This window comes from Peromyscus californicus, unplaced genomic scaffold, assembly GCF_007827085.1.
Source record: "Peromyscus californicus insignis strain IS unplaced genomic scaffold, ASM782708v3 Scaffold_9__1_contigs__length_137607984, whole genome shotgun sequence".
Lineage (NCBI taxonomy): Eukaryota > Metazoa > Chordata > Mammalia > Rodentia > Cricetidae > Peromyscus > Peromyscus californicus.
This window is the reverse complement of record NW_026294617.1, coordinates 16,317,503-16,334,183: the sequence shown is the minus strand read 5'-3', so window position 1 is coordinate 16,334,183 and position 16,681 is coordinate 16,317,503. Positions and strand designations below refer to the sequence as shown.

The 16,681-nt window shown below is 40.0% G+C and overlaps 1 protein-coding gene across 1 annotated transcript in view; it reads left to right on the top strand.

The window, feature by feature from the left end:
• The first annotated feature begins 261 nt into the window (after positions 1-261).
• The window catches only part of LOC128105917 (serine/threonine-protein phosphatase 2A 65 kDa regulatory subunit A alpha isoform-like), a 112,956-nt gene continuing 96,536 nt past the window's right edge, over positions 262-16,681 (top strand). The window contains 2 exon segments of the mRNA XM_052731224.1: positions 262-550; positions 1,242-1,404. Coding sequence (XP_052587184.1) covers positions 262-550; positions 1,242-1,404 — 452 coding nt within the window.

Below are 16,681 nucleotides of genomic sequence, written 5' to 3'. Positions count from 1 at the left end.
TATCACTTTTTAAAAACATCAGAACTCACTCCTATTAACACAACTCCTTATATAACACAGATATTAACCTAGAAATGAAAGAAACCTTTCTGAAAAAGAGGTTTGTGGCACATGGGGATGGATGCCTAAGATTCTGGTGGGAGCTTGCCCCTGGCGAGCTCCAGTGATGGACAATCTTTGGGAGTGGTACAAATGCTACCCACGTAGAGCTAGTGAGAGGGTGAGCTGGTCATGGGGAGAGAGTGGAAGGGTGAGCTGGTCATGGGGAGACAGTGGAAAGGTGAGCTGGTCATGGGGAGACAGCGGGAAGGTGAGCTGGTCATGGGGAGACAGCGGGAAGGTGAGCTGGTCATGGGGAGACAGCGGGAAGGTGAGCTGGTCATGGGGAGACAGCGGGAAGGTGAGCTGGTCATGGGGAGACAGTGGGAAGGTGAGCTGGTCATGGGGAGACAGTGGGAAGGTGAGCTGGTCATGGGGAGACAGTGGGAAGGTGAGCTGGTCATGGGGAGACAGCGGGAAGGTGAGCTGGTCATGGGGAGACAGTGGGAAGGTGAGCTGGTCATGGGGAGACAGTGGGAGGGTGAGCTAGTCATGAGGCACAGCAGTGATAGAAGCTTCATACTCCTTTGCTGGAAATAGGAAGAGTTATTTAGACCATATTGAGGGAAACGTGCAGCTGGCCACCTTCCTCCTCTTCTCCTACCTTCTTTATCCTGACTTTGGCTCAGGAGTTCGGGTGATTCATTAAAATGGTCAGTAGCACTTCTAAAATGTTTCAGATGTGGTTCTATCACTTAAATTCTAATAAAATAAAAAAAATATTTAGTGAATCCTTATTGTATATCAGATATATCCACACGCATGATTTTACTCAAACCTCTATACGACTATTCAACAGGAAGAAATAGAACTTCTAGATGCTAATAAAATTAACAAGGTTGCATGGCAGAGTTGGGATTCATACTTAACTCTGTCCATGCGTCACAGTTCTTAATGGCACAGCCTTCCCGTGTTCTCAGCAGTCTGTGTGCACCAAGGCAAGGTGGTACTAAGGTGGTTGTAAGCATTGCTAATTTCTCTCATTTTTTCATGACTACCGTTTTCATAACTGTCCAATAAGTTAGCTTAACCTATAAGTCATGCTTCTGCCACTAACAGTGTTTCTGAAAACTCTTGGGGGAATGCTGACATTTACTAAATTGTCATTTCTCACCTGTCCTCTTCTTGGTTTCTCTTCATAGGCAAAAGGCATCAGAGAATATGGGACTCATCTCAGTTTGTAAATACACAAACAACATTGGTTTTCAGAATTCAAACTTTTGTAAGTATTTCCGAGGACAAGTATGTTGCAGGGCAGAAAGATGAGAACTCGGTGTCAACTGTGCTGAGCCTGGGGCCTATTTCGTAAGTCTGCTTTGAGACTCACACTGATCACTTCTTTTTCTGAGCATTGGCCACTCTTGGAACTTCACCCTTCACCCTCATTATAATGTCTACCCTAAGTCAAAGTTGCCAGGAATAACCAGAAGTTGCTTTATGTTGTAGGAATAGTGCCACATCCTTTCCATGGGACAGCTTTTTGAAAAATTAATGTTTTAGCCTGAGTATTTGCCTTTGAATTACTTCACTGAAACTCAGTTACATCATCAATAAGGACTAGAGACCACACATAGCCATTTATCAACAGCACTCAACAAACTCATCCCTGTCCTCGTTCAAAAGAGTTTACTCTTGCGGGTTGTAGGGGTGAATTGCTGGTAGGATTTGCTGAAGGAGATGGAGTTAGGAAGATCACAAGTTCAAGGCCAACCTGGGCTACACATTTAGCCAGGCATGGTGGCATATGCCTTTAGTCCCAGACCTTGAGAGGCAGAAGTAGGCAGATCTTTACTCTTCAGATAAATTATTGCCATAATCTCTAGAGCATAGAAATTTTTTATTTAAAAGTTTTAAATTACTGCTTTGTTCTTGTTTTCAGCCATCTGAAATCCAGAAGTACTATGGTCCCATTTAGTATGATTCTACCCTCATGGAATTTTCATAGATGCACTATTTGAACCATGTAATACTTTCTAGCTAAGCAATTGGCTTTTGGGGTTGTGACTCAGCTTCTATTGAGGCCTTGGCTTTGCCTCTCAATGAAGGTAGGCTGTTCCTGAATTCCCTTCAACCTTCCATGTTGTCTCTTCCCAGACAGTCCATCAAAAAGTCCATCAATTTGGAGTCCCCAGTCTCAGCCTCACAACTCTGTTGTGACCCTGCTTCCCTAGTTCAGTAGTTACTAACCAAAGACATGCCCCAGAATTATAGGTATAGCTTTTGTAAGATCTCAACGCCCTGGTCATCTTCTCCAGGATGTTTTTGATCAACATCTCTAGAGTAGAACCCTGTGTCTTCATGTGTCTCAGGAGCTATGCATGGGTAGTAGGTTGACTCCTTGTGAGGCGCATGCTCCCTGGATTCATAGAGACAATGCCATATCTTTGTAATTAGAGTGGATTAAAGAGCACGTCTATTCCAATGCCTCCTTGAAAGCTCAGCAGAGCTGTGGACTAACTCAAGGTGGTAGTTGACAAGAGAGAAAGGATTCTACTCTAGGCTTTCTGAGCTAATTTCATGGAATTTTGTTTTTTGGTTTTGTTTTGCTTTGTTTTTTTACATGATGACCTATTCTCTCTCAAAGAGTTGTTGAAAAAAGTCAGGTCCTTTTCAGGTTTCCTTTTGTTACCCAAAGTGGTGTATCAAACATGAAGTGAAATGGGAGTGTACTTCCCTGTTTACAGTCAATTCCAAATGTCCTTGTAACTGTTGAAGATGTTGTATGATAGTACTTCAAACACTAAAAGAAAAAATGTGATTCAAATATAAGCATGCTTCATTGAAATTGTACATTTTGGATTTTTGATTACAAAGAATAGGATATAGTTTTTAAAATTAGGTCTTTGATTTTGAGATTTTGGGGGGAAGTATGTATGTGGTCTCCCTCATTTCTTCCCTTTCTACCTCCTTTTTTCCCTCCTCTGACTCTGAAATGAATCTCACTGTGTTTTCCAGGCTGTCCTTGAACTTTTGGACTCAAGTGTTCATATTGTCTCCGCCTCCCAGGTACTGAAACTATAGGCACAGACCACTGCACCCAGATTTATTTCTTCTTTAATATTGTCACATAATAAAAAAAATTTAATGTTTTGCTGTTGTGATTTAGATATGAAGTGCCTCCCAAAGGATCATATGGTGAAGACTTGGCTTCCTGCTGTTAGATTTAATCATTCAGAGGTGATTGGATTGTGATGGTCCTGATGTAGTCAATGAATTAATCCCTAGACTAGACTTGTAACTAGAAGCACATTCTCTGAGACAATAGAGGCAGTGTATGTTTCCTAATGTGATGTCATTATTGGAAGTGGGGCCTAGTTGAAGGACATACACCACTGAAAATACGTCTTTCAGGGATATATCTCATCCTCTGCTCTTTCTTCTTCACCTCTGACTTCCGGATGCTTTGAGATAAGTAACTGTTCTACCACGCCCTTCTTCCATGATGCTCTGTTGCCATGATTCTCTGGTGCGTCTTACATCCCAGAATGGTAGAGTCAATCAATCATGACTAAAGCCTTAGAGGCTGTGACCAATAAAGTTTTTCCTTCCTTAAGTCATTTATGGCAGATAATCTGACATAGGGAAGAAAACTGGCCGACACATTTGTCTTTGTACTTTCCAACTCTCTTTGTTTCCATGTAACAATCTCAATACAACAGGAAATAGAAGGACTTAGAACAGGGGCTTTGATATTCTAAGATCGTAAGACGCAGCCAGATGAGTAACTTAGCTACTCAGGACAGAGCAAGGGGCTCTTCATGGAACTCCTGAGAAATAAAAATTACAAACAAAACAGAATGTGTTCATGATGTTAAAAGTGTGCTCTGAGAATTTACTAGGGCGGGATGTATGTGGGGGAGGAGGGAGGTTTTAGAAAGTCAGCTTTGTGACAGATGGTTGGCTTATCCTTCATTATTCTTAGAGTCTTAGGTAGATATTCTCTCATGATGGCTAGTGTTACACAGTAGGTAAAGGAAAATTGTTAGAAAACATGAGATTTAGAGATTTAAAAAACAAAAATCTTCCAATGATCCCTACTTTGAATGTGTTTTTGGTGTTACAACTGTAACCAGAAACAAATTTTATTTTGTTTCTGGTAGAACCAAAGAAAGGAAATTGTTGCTCTCCCTCATTTTCAGAAAGTTATTTGACATCTGGGTTGGTACTTTTAAGAAACAATGTAGGCATTTTTTAGACTAGAAATAGCAGTCCTTACAAAAATCACACACTACTCTTCATGTCCTTGGCAAGTGGTTTTCAAGCATTTGAAAAGGCTGCTTCTGAGCTAGATAACCAGCAGTCTAGGGTCCAGGGCTACTTCTGAGCTAGATAACCAGCGGTCTAGGATCCAAGGCAGCTTCTGAGCTAGATAACCAGCGGTCTAGGATCCAAGGCAGCTTCTGAGCTAGATAACCAGCAGTCTAGGATCCAAGGCTGCTTCTGAGCTAGATAACCAGCGGTCTAGGGTCCAGGGCTGCTTCTGAGCTAGATAACCAGTGGTCTAGGATCCAAGGCAGCTTCTGAGCTAGATAACCAGCAGTCTAGGATCCAAGGCTGCTTCTGAGCTAGATAACCAGCAGTCTAGGACCCAAGGCAGCCAGGGACTACAGTACAGTTTGAATCTATTTGGCAACATATATAAGCACATTAATCAAAGCAGAGACAGAATATAAGGCAAGATATGTAAGGGTTTCAGTCTGGCCAAGGGGTTTAATAGGCCTTGTGAGAAGGTAAGAGGTGGGCTGTATATTCAGGAAGCATGCAGAATCCCAGGTGTGAGACACCAAGACAGAGACATGTAGATGAATTTCTAAACAGTCTTATTAAATAAGGAACACAGAACCAAATATAGGGAGAAAGCCATAGAGATCAGGAAAATAGTGATAGCCACCAACTATCCTTACTCACCACACCACCGTAGCTTCCCCAGAGAGAGCTACTTCCTATGTACCCAGGCTTTTATTGCCTTGCTGTTCTGCCCTCACATTGGCTCTTAGCCCAGCTACTTCACTTTCTTTTCACTGCCTGTCTATATAGACCTCCAGGTCTCTATGGTTGGTACTGGGATTAAAGGCGTGTGTCACCACACTTGTTTGTTCCCTAGTGTGTCCTTGAACACACAGAAACTCTGCCTGCCATGTGATCAGATTAAGAGCATGTGCTACCACTGCCTGACTTGTTTATGGCTGGCTATGTCCTCTGATCTCCAGGCAAACTTTATTTATTAACATACAAATAAAATATCACCACATTTTAGCACAAATAAAATATCACATTTCCCCTTTTTTCTAATAAAAATAAAAAATAATAAAAAAGTTATAACTAATATAAGAAAAACTATATACAATAAGTACAATAACTATATACAACATATAAGCAATAAATACATCAGCAATGTCTAAACTATTTGCATTTGACAAATTCAGAGAGAATATTCCATTATCTATCCTATTTTGGTAATTCCAAAATGTACCTGATTCACTTTCTGTCCTCACTTATATTACTTACAGAGAACTCTTATAATGTCTTTCAAATTTATACACTTTACACTTCTTTAGTGAGTTTCTTTTCTGAAATTTCTTAACAAGGAAAACTATAACTATCTAATCTTCAACTCCCTCAGAGACCCAAGAAGGAAATAATATTACCCAGTAAAACAGGAAGTGCAAACAAGTGACTTCCAAAAAAATGTGAGTTGACAGAAACAGCCAGCTGCCTGGATAGTCACCCAAGGTTTCTCTGCAACATTGGGGCATCATCTTCAGTCTACAGGCTTAGCATATCTGATAGACTCATTTGTGAAGTAGGATGCACACAAGGCCTACAGCTTGACTTCACTTTCGGAGTGAGTATTCCATGTACCAGATAAACCTTAATTCCACCAATGTCCTGTCATGATTCAGGATTTTAAATTCTGGAAATTGCTGATATTTTGGGAATTCGGCTGTCCATTCTTCTTGGCTTGTGGGAGGCTTCATCCCTTTTATTAAATGCCAGTCTACCATTGAGAGGTTAGACTTTGTCAGCTTAGTTACTCTTTCAAGAATAACTGTTTCAGCTGCTGTTCCACTGCACACCAGAAGCCATCGGTCCACTGCCAGTTCAGCTGCCTTTGATGAAAGGGGCACTGTACCTTTTCCGGATTGCAAAGGCCACTTCAGCAATGGTGCCATATTATCTTGGCCTCAGAGGATGCCTGTTGCTAAAGCCACAACCACTCTTGTCTTGGCAAGGATAAGTAGTCCTTTGTTTTGTGTCCTGTTTGTCCATTTTGGATACTGTCAGCATACTGTCAGTAGTTGATGTGAGGGTACTTTGTTGCCCAGTGGCTAACTTTTGCCACAATGAAAGTTAACTCCATATGCAGTTTCTTCAATGCCCATATCTTCTCTGAAGTAGATTGGTGCTGCCAGAAGCTGACATGTCTCATGGTCATAAAAAAAGAAAAATTTCTAAGTTATTAAAACATTTTAAATGTCATATTCTGTAGATCTCTAAAGGGTTTGAAGATGACCTGTCTATCTAAAATATATCTCTGCTGAACCTTGAAAACATTCCTAATATGACTACAAGTTTGATTATAATGTATAACTTCTAACTTTTATTTCTTTATATCCTAATAGTTGGTAATAATAACATTCAAGGATTAGCAAATTGCATTACATTGTTAAATGAACTGTATATGTACAATATCCTGAACAAGATTAGAAATGCACGTACAGCATTTTCTAACAATATCGATCTCAATATATATACATATGTATATATGTGTAATTTTTATGTAATATATAAAAATCCAATCCAATGTAAAGTATTTAAAACTAGTAATTGTCTTTTAAAAGTAGATTCAATAATCTACTTTTTATCTATATCATATCTACATCCTCTCTTTTTCTTTTCAGAGTAGATTCAATAACCTACCCTTTATTCTATAATTTCTATATCTCTTTTTTTTTTCAAACAAGAACCTTAAATCTAATCTTCTTTGTTTAGCCCTTTTCCTAACCATTAGCAACAATAGCTTGTAACCAACCCTCCTAAACAATGACAACCATCCCAAACCTGAAATCCATAGAAAGACCAAAAACCACTCACCTCACTCCACCTCTTTGGGAATGTGGGCATTGTGTTCTTAAAATTGCTTCCTGCTGTTTGGTGAAGGCATATCTTTAAGGGATCCTGAAAAGAAAAATTTTGGGTTAATTGTCAAGTTCTAGTAAAGGTAGCTATATCATTTGTTGTCCAGTTTCTGCATAATGTCAAAGTGCAGGGTTTATCTCAAGTCTTTGTTCGAATATTCTGTGAGGCTGAATCATCTAAGTTAGCCATCTCAAAATTGTTCTGAGCAGTTTGTAGTCCAAAGCTGATCTTTGGGTGATGTTTGTCAGCTTAGTGGTATTTATTATTATTATCCATGTGATGGGTGTCAAAGATACTCCATATGGAGTTTATCTTCTTGGCAAAAATAACCTTTGGGCAAGAAACTGTTCTTGCCTGGACTGCTTGACAAAATGTTGTATTGACTGGACATGCAGGACCCATAGAAAGGACATGCAGGACCCATAGAAAGGTGACCACTGAACTTTGCAATGCAAGATGGTCCTTCAGGTTCTTGCTTCACAGAAGAAACTGCCAGACATTCTACAAGACACAAAGGAAAAAATGATTGAGAGACTAGGCCTATAGGCTGAAGATGGATGCCCCAACATTACAGAGGAACTTTGGATGACTGTACAGGCAGGCAGCTGTCTCTGTCATTCTAGATTTTTTTTGGAAGTTGCTTACAATGTACTTCCTATTTACTTAGGAAATATTATATCCTTCTGAAGTCTTTGATATAGTTGAAGACTAGATGGTTATAATTTTCCTTGGTTATGATAAAAGATAAATTAGATATAAAACTTTAGACTCGCAAATATAGAATATATAGAATATTTTCTTTAATTTTGCCAAATACAAATAGACTAGATGTTGTAATTGTAAATTTTGTTAGTTAACTGTTTTGTTATATGTAATTTTACTATGTTGAAGTTAAAACCTTCCTTTCAAATAGAAAGAAAAGGGGAAATGATGGGTGATGTTGCTCTGTATGCTGTGAATGTGTTGCTCTGATTGGTTGATAAATAAAATGCTGATTGGCCAGTAGCCAGGCAGGAAGTATAAGCAGGATAAGCAGAGAAGGAAGGAGAATTCTGGGAGAGGAAGGCTGAGTCAGAGGAGATGCCAGTCCACAGTCCAGGGAGCAGCATGTAATGGCACACAGGTAAAGCCATGGAACACGTGGCAACATATAGATTAACAGAAATGGTCTGAGTTTAAATGGAAGAGCTAGTCAGTGGTAGGCCTGAGTTAATGGCCAAACAATTTTAATTAATATAAGCCTCAGTGTGTTTACTTGGGTCTGAGCTGCTGTGAACCAGTTGGGACACAGGAAAACTTTCAGCTATAGAGACATGTGAGGATCAAAGCAGCAGACTCCCTGCAGGGTCAGCCTCTTCTGGCTAAGCAAGACACAGCAATCTTCATTTGCAGGCTGACATGCACCTGCCCTCTTTAGTATTGCTATAGGATAAAAAGAGAGTGACTATTGAGAATAGGACTGAGTGATATTTAAAGGTCCTGTAGATGTTGATTTTGATGTGCATTCTGAACAGCCATTCATCAGCATCATCCTTCATATTAATTTTGGCTAACACAGAGGCCACAAAAGAGATCAGATACTAGGAGGGAGTGTTTTTATAACCAGGCTATTGTATTTGAAATTGTTGGGGGGAACCCCAACCTTCCCCCAAGAAGGAATTCTCAGTGGTCAAAGATGAGGGGGAAACTTCTTCAATAAGCTCACAGCTGTAGCCTCTAACTATTGCTCAGAGGCCCAGACCTGAGGAGAAATGTTTCATGGTTTATATATGGTTAGGCATCGTCATAATCTGTGACCATTCTGGGGCAGTCTTTTTATCACCACCCCAAAAGAGATGTTTCCCAGAAGCTGAAATGTGCAAGCTTCTAGTTAGGACAGTTTTAACTTTAGCAAACAGAATGTGCTATGTGGGTGGATACGTCTCAAGGGAGAGGAATAAACGTTGCCCTTTTCAGAAAAGATGAGGAGGTAAGCAGCTTCACAGAGCAGAGTTCAGCAGTTCAGAGGTAGCCCGATTGCCTTAGGTTAGAGAGGGTTTCTCATTCTGTTTTCTTATTCCTATGTAGCTTAATATTTCCTAAGTAAGTTTGTTAATCATATTTAATAACTATTAAAGCTTGCTAGTTTCCTTCAAAACAAAACACTGCATAGTTCAGTCCTGTTACTTATTGAAAAGGACAAGAGCATAGGAGATGTATCCCTTTTATATCTGCTAATTAATTCTCTTTTGTGCTTGGAGATATGTGTTTGTGCAGTTCCGGTAAGGGAAGATGTCAGTGTCTTAGCAACTGAAAAATGAAAACTGTTTTTTGAGATTGAAGGTGACTGTTTGTCTTCAATGCATCCCTTTTTAGTGCCGGAATAGAATCTGCACACTCACCAATGTCCTCCACCTTTTAAGATGGAAGAATTTGAGGTCAAGAGAAGTTCAGTTTTCAAAGCCACGATGGCTGCTAGTTGATGGAGCCATCTGTAGTCAGTCTGAGCTCCTTGGCCTCACAGAAATACTTTCCAGTCATTTCTCAGGAAAACTATTTTCTTGTAATAGACAAGTGACTTCTTACATCCTTCCTTATCTACTTGATTTCCATTTTTCAAATTTTTTAAATACAAAAGACAGCCACTCCCCACTCCTACCCCTGTCTCAGATTCTGGGTTTTTGAGAAGACTGTACTTGTTCATGAACACTGTACTTACTATCACTAATTTTTCCTGACTACCATGTTTTTAGCATTCAGCTAGCTGATGTCTATGTCATGGTCAATAAGTCTGAAACAGTCTGCCTTTATGTTGCTTATAAACTAGCGAGGGGCACAGATAACAGATAGTTGATGACATGCTGTGTTATTTTTCTATGTGGAGGGACATAAACTATGTTGAAATAAAGAATGGGGAAATCTAAATGAGTTGAGGAGGAAGGTGAGGGCTGACAGGTGTGTAGGAGCCAGCTAAGAATCAATGGCATAGGTGGTCAGGGATAACAGCCTGAGCCTAGGAAGCTCACGATCTGGGAATGAGGCCGGAGTGTTGAGCATGGCTTGGATGGCTGTTCTAGGCCTTCAGTGTGGGGCTGCTAAGCCTGCAGTTGGAAAAGGAGGAGATGGATGGAATTTAAGGCAGTGGCCTCTGTTTTATTTCTTAGAGACACAGTGTTTCCCAACTCAACTTCTTTGATTAGGCTTATTATTTTATATAAACTGCCTTGTTCTCAGAAAAATACAAGGAAGCGTTGTTAATCCGTCAAAAGGTGTACTAAGGGTCTAATCCTGCTGAGGTGATGTTTGCAGAAAACAGATGAGCATGCTTTCTTGACTTTTCTTTGGATTTGTCAAAATCTCAGTTTGATTTTAGTTGATTTGTTGTACTTTATTTTGCCTTTAATCCACGTTTTATACAATTGATATGAATTTTTGAAGCCATAAGCAAGTCATAGTATGGAAAATAAAGTCGAATTTAGGAAAGAAAACCATTTGAATTTAGGTAAAAGAACAAAAAGTATTATTTACTTTTATGGCAGCTTGCTTCAAAATTCTCCAAGCAACATTTATTTTCAATTCACTTTGATATCAAATAGCTAGAATGTAGTAAATGAATGGCAGCTTTTTCCAGTTACTGTTTTATATATTTGCTGTATTTTTCTTGGCTTGTGCTTTCCATTTTGTGGAATATTACAGTTTAACTGGTGATAACAGAGAGGTCCCTGGGCATGGGCTCAGCCCAGGAGCCCATTGTTTCCTCAGAATAGAGAAACCTGCTAGATGGGAGAGTCTAGCTGAATATGCAGGAGGATGGAATCTTGTTTCTCAAAGGGAAGGATTTCAGACAGAACTGCAGTGGCTAGGAAAAAAACACCACACAACTCAGTGGAAAGGTCTGTCCATTGTTGAGAAGCACATGCCACCCTTGAGGGCTCATGAATCCTCCCACGCCTCCATACCCATTTGTTCCCTTCCCCAGACAACCATTTCATAGTTTCTTCTCTTCTGGCACCGTTTCCTTTCCGTCTTCTGCTTATTCTCATTTAAAGACCTAGTTTTTTTTTTCATTACTAAGAAACTAGTAGCAATTAAGAAGAAATAGTTTTCTCAACAAGAATCTACCATTCCCATGCCCATGGGTTCTACGAGTTGTCAACATGAATAAACTATTCTCCTCTCTAAAATTAACCTTCCCCTTATGCATTCAATTCTATCCACTTCTGCCCACACACGTCACTCTTGTGAACATCTCTCTATTTTTCCATTACCCTATTCCCATCTCCGGGATCATTTCCATCCTCAGACAAACAGGCTATAATTCCTTCCAGTTCTGAATGTTTCTTCTTTTCTTATTTTTTTAAACTATACTGCAAGAAAATATTTATTACACAATTCTAATTCAGTTTAAAATATTGTCTTTTCTGGAATTTTATCTGTTATGTATTCTTATATGCATATACATGTAAATTTTGTCTTATTTTACTTTGCTGTTTTATTTGAAAACTGAATGTCTCTTCTAAGTACTTCTAACACTGTTCTAACTTCCCTAAAGTTCTTAAGAACAGTAAGAGAGCCCTTGTTGTGCACATTTCCAATATGGAAGTGCTGTTTTTGTTAATCGGCCAGTTAAATGCTACCATATAGTATGAGTCAGTTTTTAGTCACAATACATTAATTAGTTAATAACTGTGGGGAATTGATTCTACATTCCCCACAGATACCCAAATCCAAAGACAGTTCCAGTAATAGTTACTTCTCTAGTATCTGTATTAAAATACTTAATATAAGCAACTTAACAAAAAAAGGTTTATTTTATTTTATAGTTTAAGGATGTAACACAACATGGCAGAGAAGGAATGGTAGCAGGAGTATCAGGTAGTTTGTCAATCATGTCTGCAGTTGGAAAGCAGAAAGAAATAAATGCTGGTGCTCAGTTCACTTTCTCCATTATTCAGAATAGGACCCTAGCCAATGAAATAGTGCTGCCCACAACTGGGGGATGTCTTTCCACACCAATTAACTCAATCTAGGAACCCCTTCAGAGGTGTGTCCAGAGGCTTGTCTTCTAGGCAACTTTAGTATTTAGAGATCTAAGGATGGTGGGACCTGGGAGAGTGGAGCCGATAAATGAGCTGGACTAAAGTCTCATGCTGTAGCCAACTTTATTCAGAGCATCAGACAATTTATACTCTGAGGATTGATGAGTAAAGTGTTTAATCATGAGAGTAAGTTGCACATGGCAGACAAGCTGCCCCACGTGTGGCAAAAACATAGTTTTCCATAGAGGCATATAAACAAATAACAATAGCCAGTTGTAGTGAATAACATGAAGTAAACTCACTCCTATCCATTGCATATAGGATGGGCATGAAAACGTATTCCAGGAACAATTCTCATCCCCAAAGGAATGAAGACCTAGCAAGGAAAGGTAAGACTAAGGAAAAACTGAAACCCAGCAGAGACGCATCAACTCCTGCAGCTCCATGTTTGCTAGCTAGGACTCTAGATCAGTTGGGTTCCAAAGGGCTTGAGTAGCCCTGCCTCTCCAGTCCGACTGCCTGTGACACATGTGGCCTTACCCAGGCTACCTCCACTTGGTGCTTACAGTTGTCTTTGGTGGTATCCCCAGTATCCTTGCATCTCCACCACAACTTTGGCCTCACCTTCACTTTCCTACACAGGTCATTCAAGTACTCCATTCAGAAAATCCATCCTTGTTTCATGTTTTCTGCCTCAGCAACTTTCTACAGCTTTAATACAAGCCTCGGTGACTGCCACATTCTTGTATATGTCTGCAGAATCTATACACATGATGATATCTAATTGTGTCACTGGCTTAAGATGTAGCTGGGCTTCTTTTTTTTTTTCTGGGCTTCTTTCTACTATATATTTTCAGCAGCTTAGGGGCACCTGCCTAGCTGCTGGAGGAAATAACTTTCCTAAGTGGCTCCAGTTGGGCAGGATGCCCTGGAGCCTTGATTCAGGCATTCTTTGTTCAAATGAATTTGCATTTTATAAGCTGAGGTTTTGGATAGGGGAAGTCTTACCCTCCAAGTGCTTTTCCCAGTGTGTAGTAGCTTCCCTTCAATGCAGCCAATCCCTTCAGTGACTACAGCCCCTCTGTCCACACTTCTTATTGTGTGATGCTCTTTTCCTTGCCCCAATGCACAATTTTCATGTGGATATGCATGACATGTGTGTGGAAGTCAGCACAATTTGAGGAAGTCAGAAGTCGGTTGTCTCCTTCCACCCTGTGGAATCTAGGGATCAAACTCAAGTCCTCAGGCTTGGCAGCAAGTGTCTTTACTTAATGAGCCATCTCACCAGCCCCCACACTGTAAATCAAAGAGCGATGAGCAATAATTATGTCATAGCTGAGTGTTAGCTGTTTTGAAATTTTCTCCACCAACCAACTTAGTCCATTATCTCTGACTTCTTAAACAATTTTTCAGGAAATAGGAGAACACAGTCAAATTCTTTGCCAAAATAGCATTAATGCCTCTCATTCAATTCACAGTAGAGTGCCTGCCCCCTTCTGAAATCTCATGAGCCTAGCTTTTGCTGTTCATATTTCTTCTGGCATTCTGATCTTAACACTCAGCAGAATAGCCCTCTACACTCTTCCAAGAGTCTACGGCTGTTTTACCGCAACTCCAAACTCTTTCCCACCATTCCTCTTTGTGGCCCTTCAGTCCAGGCAGAGTATGTAAGGGAATGGCCTTCAGATTATCCCAACTGGCCAACACTTAGCCACCTTCCCCTTCCCCTAGCTACTCACTCCTGTGGAGGCCCAGCTTTCATTCACATAAGACAGTTCTGTTGTGCTGTCTTTAATGTTCTGACTTGAAGATCCCAGCAGCATTCAGAAGGTAGCTATTGTTTAAGGCTAGAAGATTTAGGGTACTGTGTGATACAGTAATGGTAACTGAAACACGTTTGTTGTTGTTTGTTTGTTTGCTCAGTTGTTTAGGTTGGGTTTTTATTTTTTATTTTGTGTGTGTGTGTGTGTGTGTGTGTGTGTATGTATGTATGTATGTATGTGTATGTGTATGCATATATGCATGTTTTGGAGATGACTGGCCCTTGGCAAAGGACTTTGTGTACTTCCGCCATGGTGCAGGTGTGCTGGCTTAGGAAAGTCAAAAGCCAGGTGATTTCTTTCTTCTCCAGGTTGCTTTGGAGAATGGTGTTTGCCACAGCAAGAGAAAGCAAACTAGGACAGGGTAAGTGCATAAAAATATAATTGATAATGAAAGTTTCAAGTCCTCTGTGGAACTCTATAGCTACACAATGACTATTGTATAGAAGTTCATTGAAACGCGTAGTTTTTTGGTCTGGCCCATCTCTGTGTGATTTTTTTTAATTTACAAATTATTTACAATAAAGTTTTAATTAAAAGAAAAAAGTTACTATAGGTATATGTATATGGTAATAAACAGCATATATGAAGTCTATACTCTCTATGGTTTCATAGCATGTATCTCCATGTATGGGGCTGGGCACTGTATTTATCTTGTGGTTATAGTCTGAATGAATGGGAGCTCATGGAGATGGAGTAATATTGGAACATTTTGAGGAGAAAGTTGCCTTAAAAACTTATAGGTCTGTTATTTATGTGAAGTAAAGGAAGGAGAGACCCCCACAGCTGTTGAAGAAGAGGACCTACTGGGCAAGGATCAAGAAAACATGGATACTGGAGTGTAACCCATCAGTAGCTGGAGAGCAAGGATGAATGAGCAGTTTTAGCTTTTTAAGGAAATAGTTGTTGAGCAACTCTTTGCTGCTTTTTTTAATCCTCACACAACCCTGTAAAGCAAACAAGGTATTTGCATATTTTTCTGATTGCAGAGACCTCAGAGTTAGGAGAGTTTGAGATTATAATATTTAAGAAAAAAGACCCTCACTGCCGACCTTGGGGGAGAACAACAGGTTGAAAGTGGTATTTTAAAAAGAGGAAAGAGCTCCCTAGCCTCCAAGTAATGACATCACTGGGCTGGTTCCTAGCCTCCAAGTAATGACATCACTGGGCTGGTCCCTAGCCTCCAAGTAATGACATCACTGGGCTGGTTCCTAGCCTCCAAGTAATGACATCACTGGGCTAGTCCCTAGCCTCCAAGTAATGACATCACTGGGCTGGTTCCTAGCCTCCAAGTAATGACATCACTGGGCTGGTTCCTAGCCTCCAAGTAATGACATCACTGGGCTGGTCCCTAGCCTCCAAGTAATGACATCACTGGGCTGGTCCCTAGCCTCCAAGTAATGACATCACTGGGCTGGTTCCTAGCCTCCAAGTAATGACATCACTGGGCTGGTCCCTAGCCTCCAAGTAATGACATCACTGGGCTGGTCCCTAGCCTCCAAGTAATGACATCACTGGGCTAGTGACTCTAGGAGGATGAAGTAGTGAAGGACCCAAGAGCAGGCTCTGTGCATTAAACTCTGCATGAGGCCTAAGAGAATAAGAGGGGTGAAGCACAAAACAGCATTTGACTGTTTCTAGTCCACAAAACAGTGTTTGAATGTTTCTAGTCTGGGAACCTGAAACAAAACAGATGTTGCTAACAATGAGCTCGGAAAAGGATGTTAAAGTGAAATTGTGTCGAATGAGCTGCTTTGAGAAACTGGTGAGATGCATACAAGTCAGTACCGTATATGATGCTATAGTGTAGGCAGGAGATTAGGGCTGAGGGAAAGCCTTGGACAACATTCACCTATGGAAATGGAGGTTCTCCGACACTGTCTTGGTATTTATCTTGGTATTTATCCCTTGATGAAGCTTAAAGAATAATGCCAGAGAGAACAAGACTGGCTGGAAAGAGCAGAGTCATGGGAGCTAAGTGGGGATTACAGCAAGTGGAAGCTGAAGTGGGAGGCACAGCATCGAACCACAGGACATCTCATTATCTGTAGACAGCAAAATAATCATGTAGCAAACTCAAGAGACACAGACTTCACACAGTCATCTAGTTACACACAAAGTAAATTATGAAAATCAATTGTTTTCATTGAACTGAAAAAACTGTTAAAAATTCAAAATTAAAACATATTCAAAGGCCAGGTGAAACAGAAATGCTTGGCAATAATTTTCATGAGAGTTTCAAAAAGCAGTAACATGTCAATGAGAGATGTAAAATAAGATTTGAATTAAATAAAGACTTGTGAATAAGTTAATTGCTTCCAAATTAGTTGGTTATAGTGGAATGCTGTTTAAGCAAAATCCTGTAGCACTCTACATGTCTCTGGACAAATGGGTAAGAATTCCTAGGAAGTTCAAGAAATAGAAGAGCAATAAAGAAGAGTCCAGTGGAATTTCTATAAAGCAACAATGAAGAATTAGGTGCTAGAACTGATACTGACAGAAAACTGAGGGGTTTTTTGGTTTGTTTGTTTGTTTCTGGAATTCATTCAAATGTGAATTTATTGATCAAATGTGCTGGAATGTTAAATGTTCTCAATCAAAGCC